Source organism: Amblyomma mixtum, chromosome 1, assembly GCF_055824585.1.
Source record: "Amblyomma mixtum isolate Tamu chromosome 1, ASM5582458v1, whole genome shotgun sequence".
NCBI classification, from domain to species: domain Eukaryota; kingdom Metazoa; phylum Arthropoda; class Arachnida; order Ixodida; family Ixodidae; genus Amblyomma; species Amblyomma mixtum.
In genome coordinates, this window is record NC_143012.1 from 181,950,149 (window position 1) to 181,974,808 (window position 24,660).

Here is a 24,660-nt window from a genome sequence, read left to right on the forward strand (position 1 = left end):
GGGGGGGGGGGGCAGTGAGTGATATTATGCAGGGCGCAATTGTCTACACAAAAGCGCGACCCTTCCTTCTTTTGGACCAACATAACAGGTGAAGACCAAGAACTTGAAGGACGTATGATGTGATGTTTGAGCATGTCGGCTACATGTTCAAGAATAATTTTGCGCTCACTAGAAGACACACGATACGGGCGACGGCTCGAACCGTCGGTGTTGATGCGATGCGTAGCTGCTGAGGTTTGGCCCAAAACTGCTCACTGGTTGAACTTAGCAAAGCGCAATAAAAAGACTGGGACAAGAAGAAGAAGAAGCACGCAGGACAAACGCTTGACATCAACTAGTTCTTTACTCGGGAAAAAACACATATATACAGATACATAGAGGGCAGAAACAAATTATTAACCAAACAATGAATCGGCTTTATCACAAGTGTGTTTAGCGTGAACAGGTATCAAGGTATCACGCTAAACACACTTGTGATAAAGCCGATTCATTGTTTGGTTAGTAATTTGTTTCCGCCCTCTATGTATCTGTATACAGGGTGTTTCACCTAAGACTTTCTGCAATTTTTAAAAATAAGCTATTTGAATTAGATGCGCGCTTTTTCTGGCATAGCATTGTCAGTGGTGTAGTGCATCATAATGCAGCTAAGACGAGCTAACTAGCAGGCTTGTTAACCAATATTTAATAGTTAACTTTTAAACTATTACCGTTGGGCTCCTTAATTATTGAGAGGCATGTAGCCCACCGTAAGTAATGTCCATATCCGTTTTTAGAATTTCGAGAACGCGATTATCCTCGGCGCTGTGGCCCAACAAATTTCGCCTACATCGCGCCAAAATACATGCGGTTTGAGAAGCTTGCAGGCAAAGCAAACTCTCCAGTGAACCTAATTCCTCGAGATAGCCAAAATTTGTTGTGCCACAGCGCCGAGGATAATCGCGTTCTTGAAATTCTAAAAACGGATATGGACATTACTTACGGTGTGCTACATGCCTCTCAATAATTAAGGAGCCCAACGGTAATAGTTTAAAAGTTAACTATTAAATATTGGTTAACAAGCCTGCTAGTTAGGACGTCTTAGCTGCATTATGATGTACTACACCGCTGACAATGCTATGCCAGAAAAAGCGCGCATCTAATTCAAATAGCTTATTTTTAAAAATTGTAGAAAGTCGTTGGTGAAACACCCTGTATATGTGTTTTTTCCCGAGTAAAGAACTAGTTGATGTCAAGCGTTTGTCCTGCGTGCTTCTTCTTTTTGTCCCAGTCTTTTTATTGCGCTTTGCTAAGTTCAACATGTATTACCAACTCGCCCAACTTTCTGCATTGCTGCTCACTGGGTATCGAAGGGTGCGGCATACTTGGTCAAGACGGCAAGCAATTTTTCCTTTTGAGCCTGCGTGAGATCGGTGCTGATTGTAGCAGAAATAGGTGCAGAAGGAGAAGCAACGGTCGAAATAGCGAAGCTTGAAGAAAAAAAGTTAAGACCAGTGACAAGTTGAGCGGTAGCCACAACAGCGACTGCCGTGCCTTCACGCAGAAGAATGGGCTCCGACGTTGTATTGAAGGCAGTGGGAAGTGAAGACCCACTGCTGAAGCGAAGCAGGGAGGCGACGATAGAAATACCCCTTGAAGACGACGGAGGCTTGGTGTGACGAAAACGTCCCTAGCGTGGACTTGGACAGAAGCAACTGAGACATATTCGCAGCAAGAATAGAGTACATGGTCGGCGGTGGTAAGTAAGTGATGAAAAGGCAGGACAGGAGCGGCTGAAAGTGTGGATTTGGTAACTTTCAGAGTAGGAGGACAACATGTGATTACAGCTTGCGCAGAGTGGAGTAAATCCCAGCCGAGGATGAGGGCATGAGCACAGGAAGCACAGTGAACTCGATGGGATGCAGGGTGCCGTCGATAGTGACCCGTGGTGTACACTGTCCAGAAGGACGAATCGATACTTCATTAGCATGCACGAATAGAAGTACCGCTGGTGGGAGCGCGCACAGTTCGAAGATGAGAACACAGAGCAGAAAGAACGACGGAAATAGCGGCGCCTGTATCAATCAAAGCTTCTACAATAGTTCCTTCAATATCAGCAGGTAACATGTTCGATGGCGGCAGAGTAGGAATTGAGAGGTTGGCGAGCGGTGCAGGTTTACCTCCGAAAACTGCATAATTTAGTTTTCTGCTCGGCCAGTGGCCTGACAGGGCGTACGAAGAGGAGATGAGGAGCGGCGGAAGGGTTACAGTAAGCGGCGGCGCGACGACCGTACGTTCGACGAGCGGTCAGCAGAGGTCGACGGTGAGGAGGAGCGAGGAGGTGCATCGGCGGCTCCAGGAACGCCTGGAGGCGTTCTGTGACGTGCCTTCGCGATTTCCCGAGGTGTTTCGCAGGGACCTTCCTGGCTGCACCAGACCGCCAGTTCATATCGAACTGAAAGATGACGCCCAACCGGTGTTCCTCAGGAGTCGACCAGTTCCACTGGCCCTCAGGGACGACGTCGTCAACTAAGTGGACCGCTTGGTGCAACAAGGGGTATGGGAGCCCGTCAGCTACTCCAACTGGGCAACACCACTGGTAGTGGTAAGAAAAAAAGACGGAACTTTACATCTTTGCGGTGACTATCGCAGCACCGTAAACAAAGCTATTAAGAGCAGTGGATACCCCTTGCCCAATAAAGCTGAAATGCTGACAGCTCTAGGCTCAAGCAAGTTTTTTACCAAGTTGGATCTAGCCCAAGCTTATCAGCAGCTTACGCTAGACGACGAGTAGGCTGAGGTGCTCACAGTTAACACGATAAAGGGACTGTACTAGGTTAAACGGCTGCCGTTTGGCATTTCGGTCGCACCTTGGGTTTTTCAATGAGCCATCGACGCGCTGTTAGCGGGTATTCCCGGAGTGAAAGCTTATCTGGATGACATATTAATTTCTGGATATAACGCCGAAGAGCACGCCGAGAGATTAGAGACCGTGCTAGCGCGTCTGCAGAAAGCACAGTTACGAGTAAACAAAGACAAGTGCGAATTTAACCAGACGAGCATCGATTTCTTGGGACACAGGATTGATGACGCAGGAGTACATCCAAGCCGAATCAAGACGGACGCCATCCAGCAAGCGCCTGCGTCCGCAAGCAAAACAGAGCTGCAAGCCTTTTTGGGATAGCTGAATTTTTACAGCAGTTTCCTCAAGGGCAGGACTGAAGCGGCAGAGCCGCTTTATCCACTGCTCGACCGTGACCACGAATGGAAGTGGACAGGTGAGCATCAGCGGGCTTTTGAGAGACTGAAAAATTTACTCAGCTCAGACTCCGTACTTGTGCCCTACGATAGCAAACGTTCTTTAATTTTGTGCTGCGACGCATCGTCTGTGGGGGTTGGGGCAGTGCTAGCCCATCGTGTGGATGACGGGAAGGAACAGCCCATAGCTTATGCTTCTCGCACTCTTGGCGTCAGTGAACGCAACTATGCCCAGATTGATAGAGAGGGTTTGGCTGTGGTCTTTGGCGTAAAAAGGTTCCACCAGTACCCAGCTGGGCGAGAATTTACAGTGATAACAGACCGCAAGCCGTTACTCGGCCTGTTTAACACGGACAAGCGAGTGCCCGAAGTTGTGTCGCCCAGAACACTTCGTTGGATTTTACTGTTGCATCCGTATAACTACCACCTTGAGCACAGACGAGGCCAAGACAACTCAAACGCCGATGCACTCAGTCGTCTGCGAGCTCCGGGAGACGAGGACGAGCTAAGACCGCCTGGGGACGTGCTCTTGTTGGAAGCGGTCGACTGCGCACCGCTGCAAGCGGCGGACATTGCTGCGCTGATCAAAAAGGACTCGGTTCTATCCCGGGTAAAGGAATGGCTAATCAGTGGCTGGCCGTCAACACAAGTGGACAGCAAGTTTGCGCCTTGTGAGATGAGACGGTCGGAGTTGTCATTGCATCGTGATTGCATACTGTGGAGGAATCGCGTCATAATTTCAACTGCAGCAAGAGAGAATGTGCTTCAACTCCTGCATGAAAATTATCCAGGGATGAGTGCCATGAAAGCATCAGCTAGAGGGCCCATGTGGTGGCCGAAGATGGACCACGAAATTGAGGAGTTTGTTCGGCACTATCATCCATGCCAGAGTAACCGGCAAAGCGATCCCAAGGCTTCAGTGCATTTTTGGATCAAGCCAGATCAGCCTTGGAGTCGACTGCACATTGATTTCGCTGGCCCAAAGGAGAAGTTTTCTTAGTCGTGGTAGACGCGTACAGCAACTGGGCTGAAGTCGAAATCGTGCCATCCATGAAAGCTACGGCTGTCGTCAACAGCTTAAGGAAGATGTTTGCGACATATGGTGTACCAGACGTTATCGTTTCAGATAACGGCACAGCTTTCACTAGCACGGAGTTGCAAATGTTTTTGAAGTGTAATGGCGTGCGTGCTATTTTCAACGCACCTTATCATCCAGCCAGCAATGGTAGGGCGGAGAGGATGGTAAGAGAAGTTAAAGAAGCATTGAAGAAGCAGCAGGAAGGTTCGACGCAGTGCGAAATTTCCCGCGGTTTCTGTTTAAGCAACATTTCTGTTTTCGGTTTCCATTTAAGCAAAAATTTCCCGGTTTCTGATTAAGGAGCGCCTGGACGAGGCTCGAAGTTGACCCGGTCACAAGTGAGGACTACCACGTCAGGCTTCCCCCTACAGCTAGGCAGCCACAGCCGCTGTCTGCTAGCCCAGAAGCAAACCCTGGGGCGAGTCCAGGCCAAGCCACCCAAGTACCGGTCGAGCCGCGAAGATGAACGCGTGTTCGACGACCTTTCGTGCGTTATGGCATTTGTGTCTAGCAAGTCAGTTTTGGATTGTGCAAATAATCTTAGGAGAAAGGAGTGTGGTGTACTGATAGATCATGCGCATGTTTTAAACACTGCATTTTCATGTATCGCTTATCAGCCACGCAAGCAGTCGTCGGCAGATCACATGTCCATCGGCCTATAGAAAGGCACTGTGTCAATAAACGTTGTTCACTCCTGCCTGGCGTCCGACTGATACACAACAACCTGTGTGTCCCATTTAAGAGAAGAGCGTTCGTGTTTCCTTTTTTATACTGCATTAATCCATTATGAAGCAATGTAGGCAAATAAATAAAGCTAAAAATAGTATACCTTATGACAGTAATACTTCTTGGATGTGTATTCTTTTAGGTTTATTTTCTGTCCGTTCAAAAAGCTGGCCTCTGTGTAATAGGATAGCACGCCATTTCGACCTATTTGCCTTCATTGATTTAACCTTTGAGTGCGGAAATTTTTTATTTTCTGCCATGCTGCTAATAAGAACAGCGCCTAATATGCCTCCTCTGTAGGAACCTAATGAGCAGCGGGCATGCATAAATCAAATGTAATGAAGCAAAGGTCGTTCACTGTTATCGGCCGGCTCAAGTTTCCAGAAAATAAAAAACAGCCTCTCTATGCGGCAATTCATGTGGCAGAGCTCACACATCATGACTCACACACATGTAACTGAATATATGCTGCGTCCAAGACCACTGGCAAACCTAAAGATTCAGAGCTCTAAAGGCGCTGCCTAGGACAGGCCATAAGACACCCATTAGGAGCCTCTAATGCGTCCGTAATAATTCGTAGGGCTAAGAGCAGGCGAGCGTTGAAGCAGAAGACATAACAGCGAAGCCGGCTGCAGCACCTGTCAACAAAGACAGATTGTGAGGGCAGCAAGCCCATAAACGTTATCTAGCACATAATACCTAACATTCGTCGCAAGCATCACCTTCAACTCATAAGTCTCATTTTTTGCTGGAAAAGTTTTCTTTGGCAGCGTTGACTACTGTACCACCTTTGTCAAAAGTAACCGAGCAGCAGGTTTTTGCTTCTCAAGCGTATAACGGAGCCTTTATGGCACCCCTCAGGACCAAACGGTGCCATAATGTAAGGACAAGGCCTCACCTTACTTTATACACATTCATAGCTTAAGGGCTGACATAAGTGCTTCGCTATGCGGCTGAGAAACAAACCACCTGTGCCCGGTTACTTTTGACAAAGGGGGTACTACATACCACCAATGTAAAAGGTTTGAGAGGACACAAAAACAAGAAATCAATTCACAGTCAGATTTGTCCTATGCAAGAGCAAAGAGTCGCTATTAGAGCACGCAGAGTCCAGATTTTTGGTTTGTGCCTGGTAACGGAGTGCGTATTCTGCGGAAATATAGCGTAAAACGCCATCTAAAAAGCAGATTTTTCTCATGGAAAGAGTGAATATCATAGAGTAGTTATTATCAAGTGAAGCGAATCAGTTTTCTTTTTCTCATGTGAAACAGGGTTTATCCACAAATAAAACGGGGATAAAAGTATACAACAGCTGTATCTTACTAGTTCTCACCTATGAAGCAGAAACGTGGAGACTAGCAAATAGGGTTCAGCTTAAGTTAAGGACAACGCAGCGAGCTATGGAAAGAAAAATGATTGGTGTAACGTTAAAGAGATCGGAAGAGGGCGGAGTGAGTGAGCGAAAAAACGCGGGTTAATGACATCCTAGTTGAAATCAAAAAGAAGAAATAGACTTCGGCAGGACATGCAATGCGAAGGCAAGATAACCGCTGGTCCTTAAGGGTAACGTAGTGGATTCCAAGAGAAGGCAAACGTAGCAGAGGACGGCAGAAAGTTAGGTGGGCGGATGAGATCAAGAAGTTTCCGGGGATACAGTGGCCGCAACTGGCAAAAGACAGTATTAATTCGAGAGACATAGGAGAGGCTTTTGCCCTGCAGTGGGTGTAGTCAGGCTGATGATGATGCTGAGAATTCTCCGACAACTGAACGGCGGGCAAGCTGTCTCGGCATACGGGGTGAGGTGGTAAACGCCGATGATAATGGAACGGTTCCCAGAGACCGAGTAGGAAAGCCACCCGTAGAGGTCAACATCAACACGATCGAAAGTACATGCCGGGCATCGAAGTGGATCGAAAGTACATGCCGGGCATCGAAGCGGTGTGAAGAGGCCGGTCGCACGGGGCGCGGATTACTACGCCGCTGAAAGGCGATACAGGAGAGAACGTACATGCCACGGAAATAGTAAGGCTGAGAAATTTTTTGAAGGTTTTGGACGCACCAGTGTGGGCGCACTGAGGATTGGCGCGGAAAGAGGCACAAATTTCAGATCTTAAATGGCGGGGAATTGTGAGACGCCACCGCCGACCATCAGGTATGTAGTTGCAGCGCTAGAGGAGTCCGTCCCGGACGGCAAAATGCGGTGCTTCACGGCGCAAAGTTCGAGAAGGCGCAACGTTTGGAGATGTGATACGACGTCGATGAGGGACGCAAGCCACGGGTCTTTCCGCTGCTTCACAGGCATATCAGCGTTGGTAAGAGATGAGAGGATGGGATCTGCCGCCTTGGAGCCAGCAGTTTCGCTGGCAAGGGAAGAACGAGGCAAAGCATCGGCGTCCATGTGATTGCGGCCAGATCGATGGATGATGCGGATGTGAAGCTCCTGAAGGTGGAGAGCCCATCGAGCGAGGCGGTCGGGCGTGTCTTTAAGAAAAGACAGCCAGCAGAGCGCGGGATGGACCGTGACGACGTCAAACTGGTGACCGTACAGATAGGACCGGAATTTCGTTAGTGCCCATAGAGTGGCTAATCCCTCCTTTTCGGTAACGGAGTTGTCGCTTTCAGCTTTGGTGAACGCGCGACTCTCATACGCTGCGACATATTATTTGAAGCCATCTTTTGGCTCAGCCAAGACTGCTCCGAGGCCAACGCCACTCGCATCCTTACGGACCTCGTTAGGTGCTGTTGGGCCATAATGACGAAGAATTGGAGGCGAAGTCAAAACATGGTGCAGGGTAATGAACACTTCGTCACACTCGGCCGACCAGCCAGACATGTCAATGCTTTCTCCAGGTAGCTTCGTCAGGGACGCAGCTGTTGACGCGAAATTAAGTACGAAGCGCCGAAAATAATAACGCAGACTTCAGAAGCTTCGAAGTTGCTTGAGCGAGACCGATTTAGGAAACTCCGCCACAGCACGGAGCTTGGACGGGTAAGGGCGAACTCCTTCGTTTGAGACGATGTGCCCTAAAATGGTCAACTTCCGGCCTCCGAAGTGGCACTTCTTGAGACTCAGCTGTAGGCAGGCTTAAATCAGGCTAGTCTAAACTTGCTGTAAGCGTTCGAAATGTGTGGCCAAATCGATAGAAAATACAACATTGTCGCCCATATAGCAGAGGCAGATCTGCCACTTGAATTTCTGCAAGACGTCATCCGTCACCCTTTCCCATGTTGCAGGCTGTTGCATAGACCGAACGGCATCACGTTGAATACGTAGAGGCCGCGGGCGTGACAAATGCTGTCTTCTTTCTGTCCCAGCGGCCATCGGCACTTGCCAGTAGCCGGAACGTAAGTCAAGGCACGGAAAGTATTCGGCGCCTTGGAGGCAGTCTATAGCGTCGTCAATGTGGGGAAGCGGGTAATTCGCTTTGTTGGTAATTTTGTCGAGGTGGCGGTAATCGCCACAAAATCGGATAGAACCATCTTTCTTTTGTACGAGTTCCACCGGCCAGCGAAGACCAAGGACTGTGAGACGAACAGATGACACCCTGTTGCAGTATGTCCTCGACTTGTTTGCTGATGACGCGATGCTCTGCCGCCGACACACGATATGGCCGCTGCAGGAAAGGCGGGCGAGAACCAGTCTCAGCGCAATGAGCGACGATGGACTTCCGGTATAGAAGAGAGTGGGCGGTGTCAAAACGGACCGAAAGGTCTGTAGAAGGGCCGAGAGCTGCGTCCGAGGGATGGAAGGAAGATACAAGGCATCGGGCAGCAGATCAGGCGCCGAATCAATTCAGAGCGTTGATACAGGAACTGTGGGGGTTTCGGGAGCAAAGAGGCCAGAGAGAAGGTGGGCAGGTTGAATGGAACTAGGAGACTAACCACGTAGCAGGGTAGGCGGGCCCGGAGACGGATTGTAGATAAACAACTTCGTGAGACATCCGTGAACAGCGAGAACAGCAGGCGGCTGCGGCTGGCTGCGGCTGCGGCTGGCGTTGGACAAAGGAAGGAGATAGCGTAAATAAAACGCTTTTGGCGGACGCAGCAGGACAGGAGAGAGACACAAAAGCGGAAGCCTCCGGTACAACATCGAAGACTTCAGCGACGATCAGCTACTAAGGACACACTGAATAGGTGTCGTCGGCCAGTTCGTCACACAGTGCAGAAAATTCCACCTCAGCGCGGGCGGAATCAATCACCGCGTTATTTCTCGACAGGAAATCCCTCTCATGAGGACAAGACGACAAGACCAAGAACTCTACGCTGCACAAAATATCTGCAACGACCACCCGCGCAGTACATGCTGCCAAATGTGCGATCCTCTCTTCAGTAGCGGTGCGGAGTGACAAACCCTGAAATTACGTCGTCACTTTACGTAAACGGCGGCAGTCTCTGGTAAATCACTGACACGGAAACGCCCGTGTCGATCAGCGCGTAAACAGACAGGCCATATATAGAGACCGCTATGATGTTCGGGGGGGGGGGGGGGGGGGGGGAGAGATAAGGGCTTGAGGTTTTCGCAGAGAACGCAGTTCTTGCCTCGGGAACTGCGAAACAGTTTCCCTCGTCAGCGGATGTAGGCCGACGGCCCATTGGCGACAGCGAACGGCTACGTGGAGAGGGAGAACGATGAGCTGTATACAGACGCTCGTCGCTGGGAGCAGGACGAAGCAGCTGAGGTGAGCAGGCAGAAGATGCAGCCTCGGGAGTGGCGACCATGCGACGACGACAGAGGCGGGCCACATGTCCGGGAAAACCACAGGAGTAGCATATAGGTCGACTATTCGGTGTACGCCAAGAGTTCTAATGTTGCGGTGGAATGTCGCCAGTTGACCGAGTTGTAGGCCTCTGCAAGAGCGTGGACGCTTCCATGACTGAGCGCACCAGGATCGACCACGTTCTGAAGGGCATTCACGACAACGCGTTCCAGATGCTTCTGGTCACAAATCCTGCAACCGTCGTCGACGTCATCATCGAATGCCAGAGCTACGACGAATTACGCAAGTGCCGTATTCTCATTTGTTCACCGCTCTCGCACCCGAAGCCTCTTACAGCTTTGACGATTGACTCCACTCCGAACAGTCTCCACTGCTGCCACAGACCAAGAAGTTCGTTCGGAAAGAAGTTGCGCGCGTCAAGTGTCTCCCGTACACCTGACCCCCGACGCTGCCTACGCTCTAGTATTGGCGCTGCAGCAGGTCATCCGCGACCAAGTCGCAGAAGCCCCCCACCCTCCTCTGAATTTCCTTCTGTTTCTCATTTGACGTACGTCAGAGCACCGGCACGGTATAGCCATTCTAATCCTGTTTCGCCATCTTTCACCTACGCCGTAGTGGCTGCGCGGTCTAGGCCTGCAGCGTTGCCACCCAGTCAGCCTGTCTTGCGCCAGGCACCGCCGTCTCGAGCAGCGCGGCGGCGCTTCGTCTTTCTCGTTCTCTACTTCCTGAGTGGAATCAGGTGCGGCCATTATGGTTCGCTACACATGCTACATATCCTTTTACTCCACATTTACAAAAATACAAATGCCTAAGCATGATGAATGTGCGAATGATACAATCTTTCATGTTCTATTGACAATGAACTACTTATATGTGCTATTAAAGGGCAACTGAAGAGGTTTTAGAATTCGAGGAGCTTGAACGGGTCGAATTTGTGAAACGTTAATGTAAACCATCAAGGGCGTCCGCAGAATTTTTTGCAGGGGGGGGCCCCATTGGTTGTTGGCGCCGGAGGGGGGGGGGGGGGGTATATTCGTAGCAAAAATGCGCTATTTCGGCGTAAATTTATTTATTCATATATAAATAAAAAGTAAGTAAAATACACGCATGAAAGAAAAATTACAAACAGCAAATTAAAGCGCGGCTAGGAGAGATACGTTAGATTTTATCAACGAAGTAACAATTAAAATTAATAATAAATGCAAAAAGACACTATCACTTCGTGGAGAAGCGTGTTCAGTCTTGCTGCATACGGGTTCTCGACTCACCCGGATTGATGACCAGCACACAGCACAATATGTTCACAAACACGCAACTACAGTCACTCAGTCAGTCTTCCTTGAACAGCAACTGTAGGCGCCTCGGATTTTTCTGGGCGAATTGCGTAATTACACGGGTGATAAATTCATTTCTCTGCTTCATTACAAGCTCTCGGTGCACATTCATATTGATTGGAAAAACGGTTGAACGCGTACGTTGAAAACAAAAGATGACTAAATATACAACGAAAACTTATTTGCAAGATAAATGCACGCTCGCAGCTTCATACACCTCGCTCCATCTTGCTCGCGTATCCGCACAGTCGAGCAACCGCACACACACTGCTCAGTCGGCTCGCCGCTCGTCGTTTTCTCGTCCGCAATATCCCCGAATGCGCACTTTGGGGGTGAAAAGAACGCCGCGCGACTTCCGAGGGGAAGGGACACTCGCCACTCCGGTCGGAAAATTTGTTTTGTGTGTTTTTATGGGGTTCAGAGCCCCAAAACGACTAAGGCTATGAGGGACGGAGTAGTACTGAGTTCCGGATAATGTCGACCACCTGGGTCTCTTTACCACGCACTGACATCGCACAGTACATGGGCGCTGTTGTGATTTGAGGCCCAGCCAGAGGTGACAGGCGAGTCAGGCAGGCGTCATCGGGCTGCGTTGACCAAAGGCGCTGGTTTTCGGAGAAGGCGCAAGGAACGCTGGTGTGGGGGCGCCTCTGGAGACTGCGTCGCCGTGAACAAAAGCAGCTAATCCCCTTTGCCGAAGATTCTGAAAGCGGCGCTTCTACCGAACTGCGATCGGAGGAGACAGCGAGCGGCGGCGGCGCCAACTGATCGCCTGCTTTCCCCTGAGCAGCCCGACAAAGCGGGGGTGGACACGGCTGATTTGTCCTTCCCTCCTGAAGAATTCATGGGTGGCCGGCGTACGAACGTATCCTGATTATAGCGAGCGACGAAGGCGAAAACAGGATGCCCTGTGCACTGTCTGGCTCCGTGTCGCTATCTCTTTAGAGATCAAAGAAACAGACACCCATATCAAGACGGCTCGAAACACATGCTCGCCGGTGCCGCTGTATGTCTGCAACAGGTCGCCCTTCAACACAGCTAACGATGGCGTCGTTTGAAAACGGCGTAAAGACGCGCGCCCGGACGCGGCATTTCGCAGATGTGACCCAAAGTGTGGAAGCGGGGCTGCTTTTACCCTTTTGGCTGAGCGCACCACCGCCCCTGGCGTGCGCCCATCACTCATGGTTCGAGTGAGTGATTTTCCAGGGGGGTGCAGCCGCCCCCCCTTGCCCCCCCCCCCCCCTCCGGACGCCCATGTAAACCATGCCAGTCTTTTGGTTTAGCCTTGAAAATGGTGGCGTAATCGCGGTATAAATTCACGACGGCTTTCAGGCTTCTCCGCAGCGCGCAGCCACTTGACGATGTCATCTATGGCACCGGTACATTTGCAACGCTGTCTTTGAGCGATGTAAACGATCACCACCGAAGGCAAAACCTGCTGGGCGTTATTTGGCGGCCTCCGACGGGCACGACCGGGTGTGGGTGAAGGTAGCGGAGGTTTGAAATCTCACAATCTTTGACGTAATCACCGAGCTTCTCTACACGTTTCCGAAGTCGCGAGGAGAAGCCTGTGCTTAAGTTGTAAATTACGTAATCATTTAAACCTCTATAGACTAACCAATGTAGGCTATATTAATTCACGAATATCGCGGAATTCTAAAAAAGTGGTTCACCTTCCCCTTATTTGCGTCTGTGGATCACAGTGCACTTTTTCTTTTCATTTCACTGCAGTGCAAGACGCGCTTATTGTTTTTCTTTCATCATGGGTGCCTTTCTGTACAAAATCTGTCCTGATCCTGTACATAGACGATGGAGGCTAGTCAAGCTCCATAAAAGCAGATTTTCTTCCCTCCTCCTCTTGCACGACAAATGGAAATAACTTGAAAATAAAATATGCGCATCGTACACCATGCATCTGCGGCAGAAGCCGGTGTTGAGCCCTAACCCCCTGGTCGTCGTATCGTTATCCTCTTATCGTATTATACGTTATAGTTTCGCAGCTATGATGTTAAACAGTGGTCCTGAATAGGCAAGCTGTCCCTAAAGCTACAGAAATTTTCTAGTGATCCTCAAGAATATACTGCAGCGCTGCGGCTAGCCAACTTACCGTAATAGCCCGCTTTTCATCGATGTGATCCAAAGCTGATATTTCAAACTGGTAGATAGGTGGCAGGTTGTATTCTAAGGATGCTCGTACAAGCGTGTCGGCCGCATCGAAACCATCGCCGTCCGCCATGGCCGCCAAGTCAAGATTGAGAGACTCCAGCCATTTCTTGAGATCAGGCATCTGCAAACACGACCAGTCAGTTTCCAGGCTGATTGTGTCAGACTGGACAAGGTGTCATACGAAAAAGACACGCGTTTTTCTGGGGCGATGGTCTCAGAAAACTGCGGAAACAAAAATACTCAATTACTGCATCCTAGTCCTGCGCCTTTTGCACTATTTATTTATTTTATACATTTATCTGATACTGCCAATCTTGGTAGGCTCATGAAGGAGAAACAGTACAGACCGCAGTATGTCACAGTGATGCGGTCTAACAGTAACTAGAAATAGTAACAGTTCTAGCAGCAACTAGAAACTATAAAAAAGGAAGAAAAACTACACATGCACGAATTTTAACACCAATTAGGCAGACAGAATGCATTAAAAGGACAGCGTCTAGAGTGTCATCGGACGGCGCTTTTGTTGAACCTTCGAGTGCCGTCTGACAGCGCAGCAAGCGCAGTGTTTCGAGTGCCATCTGATGGCGCTTTTATTCACCCATCGAGTGCTTTCCGACGGTGAAGCAACAGCCCAATGAAGCACCGTCCCCAGCGGCACTGTATGCTACGCATTCTAGCGCCGTCCAGCAGAAGCACTTCCGCTCCTCTGTTTTCGCGTTGCCGCCGGTCATCCTTTCATAATCGCTTAGCCAAAAGCCACGCGCCGATAAGAGTTGAAGTAGTGAATTAACGAACTCAGCAACAACGCATGCTAGGTCTACGATCCGTACTTTGCGAAATTCAGCCTCCTTTCTGTCGGCCCACTTTCCCCGCCTGGCATTAGCTTCCACCCTCATTCGCTCTTTTGAGAAGCCAAAACAGTGACGAGGGCCCCGCAAGGACGACCTCAAAAGCTTGTGTTGAAAGCATCTTGATGACTTCGAAACAACGTTCTGATGGTTCAGCAGATGGCTGGATTACAAGGGGGTTACTTGGGCCTTTTACCTGCTGCCCTTTAGACAATAGCAAATTATCTGCTGGATAGCATTTTGAACAGCGTAAAGAAACGAGGACTAAGCAAGAAATACGCGCGCACACTATGCGCTGACTAGGAGTGCATATTTATTAGGAAAGGCTCACGGTTATAAAGCCTTCAAACCCAGTGCTCTATGGGGCACGAGGCATAAAAAACACACAAAAGCAAAAACAAGTCAAAGGACACGCTTGTATTAACCTCATGAAGTTGATGATAGTACATTTTTTATGCCGCAAGGGCATCAGCTTCCAAGAGCGCCATGGCACAAGGCATTTTCGTGGGAGGATGAGGGGGATATGGGGGGATACGGCAGCCACAGCTGGCACAGGAAAGGGTTAGTTGGAGAGACATGGGAGAGGCTTTCGCACTGCAGTAGGCGTAGCCTGGCTGATGATGATGATGATTACTTTGATTATGATAATTTAATTTTCTGTCCAAATAATATCCGCTTTGCTGCACTCCGCAACTCCACAGAAAACAACGAAACAGCTTTCACGGCGCATAAATGAAATGCCTGCATTGAAGGCCTTCAAACAACTAGTAGTAAGTAGTAGTCTGTGTTTCTGGCGGTTTTGCTTTTAGTTATTTTTGCAAAATATTTCGCATTTTTTTCTTCACGTTTTCTCCACTTCTTGTGTTGTTTCATGCGTATCATGCTTTCGTGAGTGTGTAACCTAAAGTTGTCTGCGACTTCGTTTTTGAAGTTAAGTTTGTCTTGCTGTAATTTTCTGACAACATGGGCTTTATTTAGGCGCGCTGCCTGTATTAACCTAGTTTGTCCACTTCTCTGCAATGAAATAAATGAGTTTCACTTCATAGAGCATTTTTAAAGGTTCAGACACTGATTTGAACGCGTAACCTACGAGTCGCATGTAGAGACGGCTGTACACAAAATAAAATTGTCACATCTTTAGTATTTCTTCTGCGTTATACATTAATATCGACCAAGCTATGTTGGGTGCATAATGTGGTATGTGGACTTACCTTAAGTTAAATTCAGATATCAAGAAAGCTAAACGCAAGTACTATGAGAACAAATTCTCAGGCATTGTGGCGTTTGATATGGAGAACACCAAGAGAAATAATCTCAACCGCTCAACCTGAAAAAAAAATATCCTGTTCCCTGCACAGGGCTTAACCGGCGAAAACGTTGCAAACCTTTTAAACACGGACTTCCTAGAAGTTGCTGCCTCAAAAGATATTCATGGTACATTATCGTGAACATGAAGGTTCAATGTCCTCAAACTATATTTCTCGCTAGTGCTGAAAAAGTGCTCATCATAATCATGACGTTGAAGGACACTGTGCATCAGGCTGCGAATATGTGAAAGCTTCTCCCGCTAAAGATGTAGCCGCACTGATAACTCCAGTCTTTACACATACATGCAACTGCATACTTAAAACAGGGATATTTCTAGACCAAATGAAGCTTGCGCGTTTTTCAGGTATTACCAAAGGTGGTGTTTTTGATGACGAACAACTACAGACCAATTTCGGTGTTTTCAGTCTCTTTCAAAAGTTGCTGAGCTCATAATAAACAAAAGAATTGTCGATTTCCTATAACCTGATAATATAAGAGCAGTTTGGATACCAAAGAAAAAATTCTTGACAATATTGAGAAACTAAAGCTTACTTTTGGTTTATTTCTCGATTTCAGGAAAGCCTTCGATTCTGTCCATCATGATGTATTATTAAGAAAGCTACCGTTCTATGGAATCCAAGGTACAACACACGTCCTCATAGAAAGCTATTTAACTTCCAGGGAGCAGTACACCAATATAAACGGCACCAGATCTGATCGAGGCACTATTAAATATGGAGTCCTACAGGGACCCATTGTAGGCCTCATAGTATTCTTAATATGTATATTAATGATATTGTAAAAATTCCAAGCTGCCCTGAAATGGTATTGTCTGCAGATGGCACTAATGTACTTTTCTTTAAGGTTGCGATGAAGGCTCCGTTTACAGAGAAGCAAATGAATGGCTTTACTATTTAGACTCCTGGTTAACCTTCAATAAACTAGACCTAAAGATAAAAAAAAAACGAAATACCTGATTTTCAAGCCTAAAGGTAGCAACAAGAAAGAGTGCAACTTGAAGTTCCGGACTAACACTATCAACCAGTCCACGACGATTAGCTTTCTAGGCGTTATCTTTCACGAAAACTTTCTCTGGAATTCGCACATAGGTGCTCTCCGAATTGAACTTTCGCGCGTTGTTGTTATATTAAACAAGTTGAGATGCTATAATCCAATTTCAGTAAAGCAACAAATTTACTATGCTCTCTCTCATGATGATGATGATGATGATTATGTAGCCTTCCCTTTGTAACGGGCGGGCGCCTACCAAAGGTGCCCTGGCATTCACGTGTAACATACTGCTCCCTGGTGTCGTAAGGCACAACCCAAAGAAACCTTGATTACCTACACTCTCTGGAAAAGCGCTCAATAGGTGCTATAAAAATTCCAAAAATAAAAAATTTCTTGCCATACCTTAAGACTTCTACTAGAGATCAGTAAGCTATTTAAATACAAGTTATCTCTTGAAACTGCGCGTCAGTACATGTAAGACCGTTCAGATTTGGAGGTTCAATACAAAACTAAACGCACTCCATATCTCCTTAGGCAGTATAAAATACAGGCGCCCCGATCTCGCACCGACTATGGTGATCATAGATTATGTACGCAAATAACAATTTATTCAATCTATATCTGCATATATTTCCATTATTATCAAACTACACATCACTGCCTAAGATGAAAACACTAAGGCATAGCTATACTATCGCGCTCAATATGACTTGCAACCCGCGAGCGTGTGGCCGCAGAGTTTTCGGAAGCATGATGGGGTCGACAAGCAGCGCACCTGAAAGCTAAGTGGAAAGGATTCTGCTGTTCCAGCAGCCAGGCGCATCCCCCGCATCATCTGCTCAACGAAGTCTGAATACGTTGGCTTTCCGGAACTCGAGCCATATTTGCAATCTCAATGTGCACTGCTCCTCCAACACCAGCTCAAATCCCCAAAAGTGCTCCAGTCATACTGTGATTGTAGCGCGATTTGGGCCACGGTTTTATCGGGCATGAGAGATGAAAGCAAAAGGAATGAAATAAAATCAACTGTGACATGCGCCTTGCATTCGTCACGCAAGTGCCGGCGATGCGATGACATCACGGTACTGCGAAGACCAGACGGCAAAGGGGAGAAGACTGAGTGGTGGAACAGCAAAATTCTTTCCCTTTCGTTTTGAAGCGCGTCGCATGTTGGCTCTACCATGCTTCCGGGAAGCGCTCCGGCCACGCTGCTTGAGGTTGCAAGTAATATACTGAGCGCGATAATGCCAAATAGAATAATAAGTGAAATTTCTTGTGTCATGGATGATATTTCGAGTGTCAAACTTGTGTACGTGGAAAAAGTATACGGGAATCTGCAAATATTTTTTTTCTCATATGCGAAGCATGCACACAGTTCTTAGGGTTTTTCATTTGTTTTCTTTTGTGTGCGTGCATACATATTAGTTATTGTACGACGTACTGTACTGCAAATGTGTTCAGATATGTCTATAGTGGTTGCCACTGCTGTCAAGCGTGGGATGGCCTTGTCAGGCGGAAATGCCTTTAACCTTCTCCCCCAAGACAAACTTTGTATATTCTTGTCCGAAATAAACTCCTCTACTACTGCTACTACCTAACTAGTTGATGCAGGAGCCAATGCCACACCAAGGCATGGCACACCGACCTTCCTAGACATTTATACGAACTAAATTTGATTGGCTTTTTTGAAATACTGAGGATAAATAATGGAAAATAAAGTAACAACGAAACGCGTATCCTCAGGGGAGGAAAGGTATATTGCATTCCCGCTGGGATGAAGTGATGATAAACGCAACCACCATTTCATTTTTTTCTGCAACACTGACCGTCAGTGTAAGATATGTAGCATGTTCATTCACAAAGTGACACTATTCGTCACCAAAGTGCAATGTGTCCGATGCATCCAATACGGCGAATTTTGCGTTTTGGCACCTAATAAAAGCAAATGCTACTCGGCGACGTGCTCTGCAACTTACCTCGTCTCTCAGCTGATCGTGGAAAGATAGGCACGCCTGGAACAAACCTGCGGCTTTCTGCCACGCTGTCTGTCCCCTGCTCGGAACGACGGTTGCAGCCAGGCCTCCCCGTATATAGCTTAGTGTAATGGTTTGGACCTGCGAAATCTGGTCATAAAAGCACAAAGCGCTTATTTGTTTGTTTGTGTCACACTCCATGTGATTGCTTGCTTATTTGGTAGCATTGAAAGTTGCCGGTGGATAGGCCTATCATTGTCAGGAATATACAGCCGCGGTAATCTGCCTGAAATTGATACTGAACATATGCAAGCACACAAGATGTGCGAATTTTCACGCAGAACATTGCCTTAGGTCTCAGAAGACTAACGTGTAGCGAAGACAAAACTGTAGTGATACCACAGTCCTCGTGAAAGCCCTCACCCGCAATGGAGTTGGTACAGCCTTTTGCCCTCTTTTCAAAACTCTTTGGGAGCATTCTTAGCGTGCTTCACTGTATTCCCTCAGTCCGCAAAAAGCTTCGGCTAATAGAAACGTATTGCTTCAGTCGATGTCCTTGGGGGATTCCCCCAAGCATACTACCTAAAACAAACGCTTCAATCAATCAATCGTTTATTTTAGTTTGTACATGCAAACTGCGGATGGTGAGAAAAAAGCATTGAACGATACACCGCTTGACGGGCCGCACCATCCTTTCAAGTCAGCAGTTGACACGAAGCAAAAACAACCACTGCTAAAAACTGAATACAAGTGCGCTTATGAAGAACAAAGTCTACCGAAACAGATATCTAGTAATTGGCAGCAATAATGGTTAGCAGAAGACAGTGAGGCTACAACACAGAGTGGCATAGTACACGCAGACACTCGGCATCACTGTAGCGCAGATTGCTGAATAAAGCTTTTACGGATGGCAGACAAAGACATAATATTCACTTGGTCACTGAATGAGGTATTGAGGAACTTTGGCACAATATACCTTAAGATACAAAATCCATAGTTAGTTTTTCATTTTGGTAGTGCAAACCTACACTGCAATCTGATGTCGTACGGTGACTGGCGACATGTAATTGGTAAAATTTGAGAAATAAATGAATCACGCTTTTTTATCACTGTTTTATGAAAACGTGCAAATATATAGTCAAATAGTTTGTTGATAACTACGATATTATAATGTAGCTAAATGTGTCGAGTAGACGACCCATTCACAATTACACGAAGCATTTTCTTTTGTACTGTTTGCAGTTTTAGGACGTTAGATACCGTTGTGTTGCCCCAGACAAGAAAACAATAGCTTAGGTGGGAATAGAAAAACACATAATACAAAGTAATTCTAGTTTTGATAAGTAAAGTATGCCTGTTACGCAACGAAATTCCGAAGATTCTAAAAAGTGTTGATGCAAGGTTATTAACATGTGCGCCGCATGTCATCGTACTGCTGAACGTTACAACCAATGATTTAAAGGTGCCCACGTATTCGATGACACTGCCACTGAGGTATAGCGAGGGGCGGTAAAATACTTGTTTTCGTTTAGGAAGGAAGAGTACTGCTTTAGTTTTCTCTTTATTTATCTTTAGTGAGTTAACTGATGACCATGATGCAAGTGATAAGAGCGTATGGCTTGCGGTATCTACTAAGCAGTGTACATCTATGAAAGAAAAGAATAGGCTGGTGTCGTCTGCATATATCATATATTTTGCAGGATTGCTGATGTTAGGGACATAACGGCCGCTGCGGTGGATCAGTGGTTATGGTGCTCGGCTGCTGACCCGAAAGACGCGGGTTCGATCCCGACCCCGGGGGTCGAATTTCGATGGAGGCGGAATTCTAGAGGCCCGTGTACTGCGCGATGTCAGTGCACGTTGAAGAACCCCAGGTGGTCAACATTTCCGGAGCCCTCCACTACGGCGTCCCTCCTAGCCTGCGTTGCTTTAGGACGTTAAACCCCATATACTAAACTAAACTGATGTAAGGGATATTATTTATACCAGGTGTTTTCAAAAAACACTTTCAAAAATTTTCATAAATATAATTTTTGGGGTAAAGATATGGCTTTTGCAGCATAGTATTACCAGTGGTGGCGGACACTAGAAAACCGGTGAATCGTATTAATTAGTAAACTGGTTAACTAATTTTTAATAATTAACTTTTAAACTAGTGCAGTTAGGCCCCTAGTTGCAATTAGATATTTGTAGCCAGTCGTTGGTAATAGCCGTATCAGTTTTTAGAATTTCGAAAATGCGATTATCCTTGGCGCTGTGGCTCGACAAAATTTGGCTTTTTCGACTAGTTACGTGCGCTGGAGGGGATGCTTTGCCTGCATGCTTTCGATAGCGCATGCATTTTTCGCACGATGCAGCCAAACTTTGTCGAGCCACAGCGGTGAGGGTAATTGCGTTTTCGAAATTCTAAAAACTGATATGGCTATTGCTAATGACCGGCTACAAATCTCTAATTACAACTAGGCGGACAACTCTACTAGTTAAAAAGTTAATTATTAAAAATTAGTTAACCAGCTTACTACTTCAGACGATTTACCGGTTTTCTGGTGTCAGCAAACACTGGCAATACTATGCCGCAAAAGCCATACTTTTACCTCAAAAAGCCTATTTTCGACAATTTTTGAAAGTGTTTGCTGAAACACCCGGTATATATATTGAACAGTAGTTGCCCCAAAATGCTACCCTGAGGAACGCCATTCGATATTCTTAGAATCTGTGAAGAGGAATGTCTAATCACCACATATTGAGACCGTGAACTCAGATAACATATAATTAGGCTGAGAGCATGCCCGCGTATGCCGTGGTGGTCCAGTTTCACATAAAGAACATCGTGATTTAAGCAATCGGAGGCTTTGCTGAAGTCAACAAAAAGACCGAGAGTTAAAAGCTGTGACTCAAAATTTTTTAATATGTATTCTTTTTGAACCAGTAGTGCATGTTCCGTAGACCTATTTTTGGTAAAACCATATTGGAAGTCAGTTATTACAGAATATTTATACAGAAAATGTTGAACACGGAGGCGAATTTGCTGTTCTAAAAACCCTTAGAAAAATACAGAAGTGTAGACACTGGTCTCTAGTTTCCCAACTTGCTTGCAACGCCTTTTTTTATACATCATGGTTATTCTGGCTAGCTGCCTGTCGGTTGGGAATAGAGCTACCATAAGTGCGGTGTTATATAAATATATAGAGGTTAGGCAAGGCGTGATTATGTCAAGATATATTTAACTGGTCGGCTGTGTATATTGTGTGCATCAAGACTACACGCATCTTTTATTTTTCTGCATATTGCAAAACTTCAGCTTCGTCTGTTGGTCCAAGGAATAGGGATGCTTTTAACTTGCCGCTTATAATTTGGAGATTCCAGCATTAAATTGGCCAGAACCTACTTTGGAGAAGAATTTATTAAATGTGTTTGCGAGGTGTGAACCAGAGGTTTCTGTACCATCGATTGTTAAACTTGTTATCTTCCTGCCATGTGTGTTTCTGTTTAAGAGTAAGTTTAAGCGCCTCCATTTTTCTTTGGGGTTGCTAGGAAGCTGGTTATCAAATAAGTTGTTATAGTAAGCGAGCTTCGCTATCCTAATTTTCTTATTTAAATGATTGCACAATAATTTGTACCTGGCTAGTACATCCGCGTCTACAGTTTTAATGAATTGTGCAAACATCTTGTGTTTCTTTTTTTACAAGTCATGCAAGGCGACGGTTCATCCAGGGTTTACGAGCATTCTTGCAAGGCGTTATGTCAACCACGGGGAAGCAGTCATTGTACAATAAAAGAAAACTTTCAATGAATTCGTGATAAGCGCCTTCAGCTGTGTTTTCTCTGCATACGGGATCCCAGTTGACTGAAGCAATGCGGCTCCTAACTTGCTCAAGCCTTTCTTGAGAATTAAGTTGCCGCCGAGCCAGTGCATTTGCCTTTTTATGGATTTGTTCGTCTGGACACAAAAAAACAGGTAAGTGATCACTGATATCTACTGCGATACGGTCCGGAAAAAGTGCATTATGATTATTTTTTACGACAAGGTCTAGCATGGAAAAACAGGTAGCAGTGATGCATGTTGGACTACTGATAGCGTTGTGAAAACTAGACAGCTCTAGAAGTATTGAAAGATTTTGCTGTGTTGTGCTGACTGGGCTTATATCTATGTTGAAATCTCTCGCTATACAGAAAAAAAAGGCTTCAATGTTAAAAAAGAATAATTCGCGCTCAAAGTGGTCAACAAAACGTTGCTAAGTAGCCCGGGAGGGGCCGGTAAAGAAAACAAAAAGTTTGGCAGGCCTACTTCACAGTGGGCATTTCGATATCACTATTGCAGAAGCAGTGATCAGATAACAGTTCACAGGTATACTTGTTTTTCATCAGTAGCGCAACGCCTCCCCACGTTTCGTATGCGGTTAACATAAAATGAGTTATACCCCGCTATTCGCTTTCGAGATGCTACCCGCATACGTTATCGAGGTGTAGCGTCGTGTTCCCGTAGGAACGTTACGCGTTTTAACCAATAAGGAGCCAAAATCACGCAGCAGATATAACGCGATACAAGCGCCACGAGAACTCGGCCATAAAATTCGTTTCACGGGGCTTGCTTGGCCCTAAGCATAACCGACAAGGAGACGACGCTCGTCAGGGGTAGGAAACTCCAGCTAGTTTCGGTGTCAACTATTTCAGCGCACTTATTGACTAGAGGTGAACTGACGCTTAGAATTCAATTATTCCTGCCCATGCGCGTAGTTCGAGACGACTGCGGCCGTGGCTGAACTGTGTGAGCGACTTGGACATGCAGCTCCTCTTCTTTCGACGGAGGTGGTTCGAATCCCGCTAGTTTTTTTTTTTTTTGTTCTTTTTCAGGATAACGTTGTTATGACGATACGACGGTCTAGTCTTCCCTCCGGCCGCTATGGTACGAATTGGCGCTGACGTCTGTATTTGTTGGACAATAGTGTATTTGGAAGTTTCCTCCCCCGGCGCTCGTTCCAGCAGCATGAGCAGCACACGTTCTCTTTCCCCCTCGGATTTCCACGCTACCTCTCCTCGGCGTCGCTGCACCGGGCGCATTCGACGCTCGCGCAGTATTACAAGAAATCCAGAATACTGCGCATTTCTTGGGCGCGAAAAACCAGTTCAGTCGTCTCTCTTCTTGTTCTGTCCAATTTTTCTTTTGGCGCCTTTAACATCAGTTATGAACAGAATGTTCAATTACTTAGCGAAATTCGGTTGATAATGCAATCTATTCCTCGACAAAAGACAAAAGCAATCCGCGAAGCCGTTCATCGTACATCGATGATCTTACCTCCGCTTCAATGATTGTAAGCTTTTAAAAATACCTGTAACACAAGCATCTGGTCACAGGTGCAGCAGAAAACACATTCAAAATCGGGTAGAAGTCGCTGTGCGCTGATTTTTCTGGGCCGCTCAGTTTAAACCAATCCAACTACTGCTAACGATCATGGGATTTCGCTGGCTGGGATGTTTGTGTTTTCAACAGACACAGCTCAGCAAGTAAGCTATTAGAATCAACATCAGTATCTTCCCTCACTCTGCAAACTTGCAGGCACAAATCTGCAGAAACTGCGCATAGCACAACTGAAGTCAGTAGCTTCCTTTGTGAATCACTCTTCCCTCTCTTGAACAAAGAAGTCAATCACAAACCAAGCCGCAAAAGCTCCTTTTATGGCGCTCGGCTGCTCACACAAAAGACGCGGGTTCGATCCCGGCCGCAGGGGTCGAATTTCGAATTAGTTCCGTCTACTGTGCGATGTCAATGCACATTAAAGAACCCCAGGTGGTCGAATTTTCGAACACCTTCACTACGGCGTCCCCCATAGCCTTAGTCGCTTTGAGACGTCAAACCCCTATAGTTCATAAATCAAACTTAATCGCTCTCTGGTAAAGGTTAGGCGTGGCCCGTATAGTGGCTTCCACATAAGTGCCGTATACGGGAGGGGCGCCTTGGATTTCCCGCGGTAGAGAAAGCAAACTGCATAGAAAACAATTAGTTCGATGGACCCCGAAAAATGTGATTAAAATCAATACCTTAAAGACCAAAGTATTCTTCTATTCTAAAAATAAATTAGTTCATTTAAGTAAAGCCATCCTTAAGGTCCTGTCCTTTAGAAGTAGTAACTACGTTAAAAACTTTAGGAGTTACATCTCATCAATATGTCTTGGGGACACCCCACATTCCGCATAGTTAAAAACAAGCAATTCTTAGTCTATACTACAGCAATCAGCACATACTTCCATGTAGTAAAATGCTCT

At 46.5% G+C, this 24,660-nt stretch overlaps 1 protein-coding gene across 1 annotated transcript in view; it reads right to left on the bottom strand.

Moving 5' to 3' along the window:
* LOC149370150 (neprilysin-3-like) overlaps positions 1-24,660 on the bottom strand; it is a 105,581-nt gene that overhangs the window by 48,339 nt on the left and 32,582 nt on the right. The window contains exons 7-8 of the mRNA XM_089576993.1: positions 18,400-18,537; positions 13,198-13,377 (exon numbers count right to left, since the gene is read on the bottom strand). Of these exons, the coding sequence (XP_089433119.1) occupies positions 13,198-13,377; positions 18,400-18,537 (318 nt within the window). The remainder of the gene's footprint in view (positions 1-13,197; positions 13,378-18,399; positions 18,538-24,660) is intronic.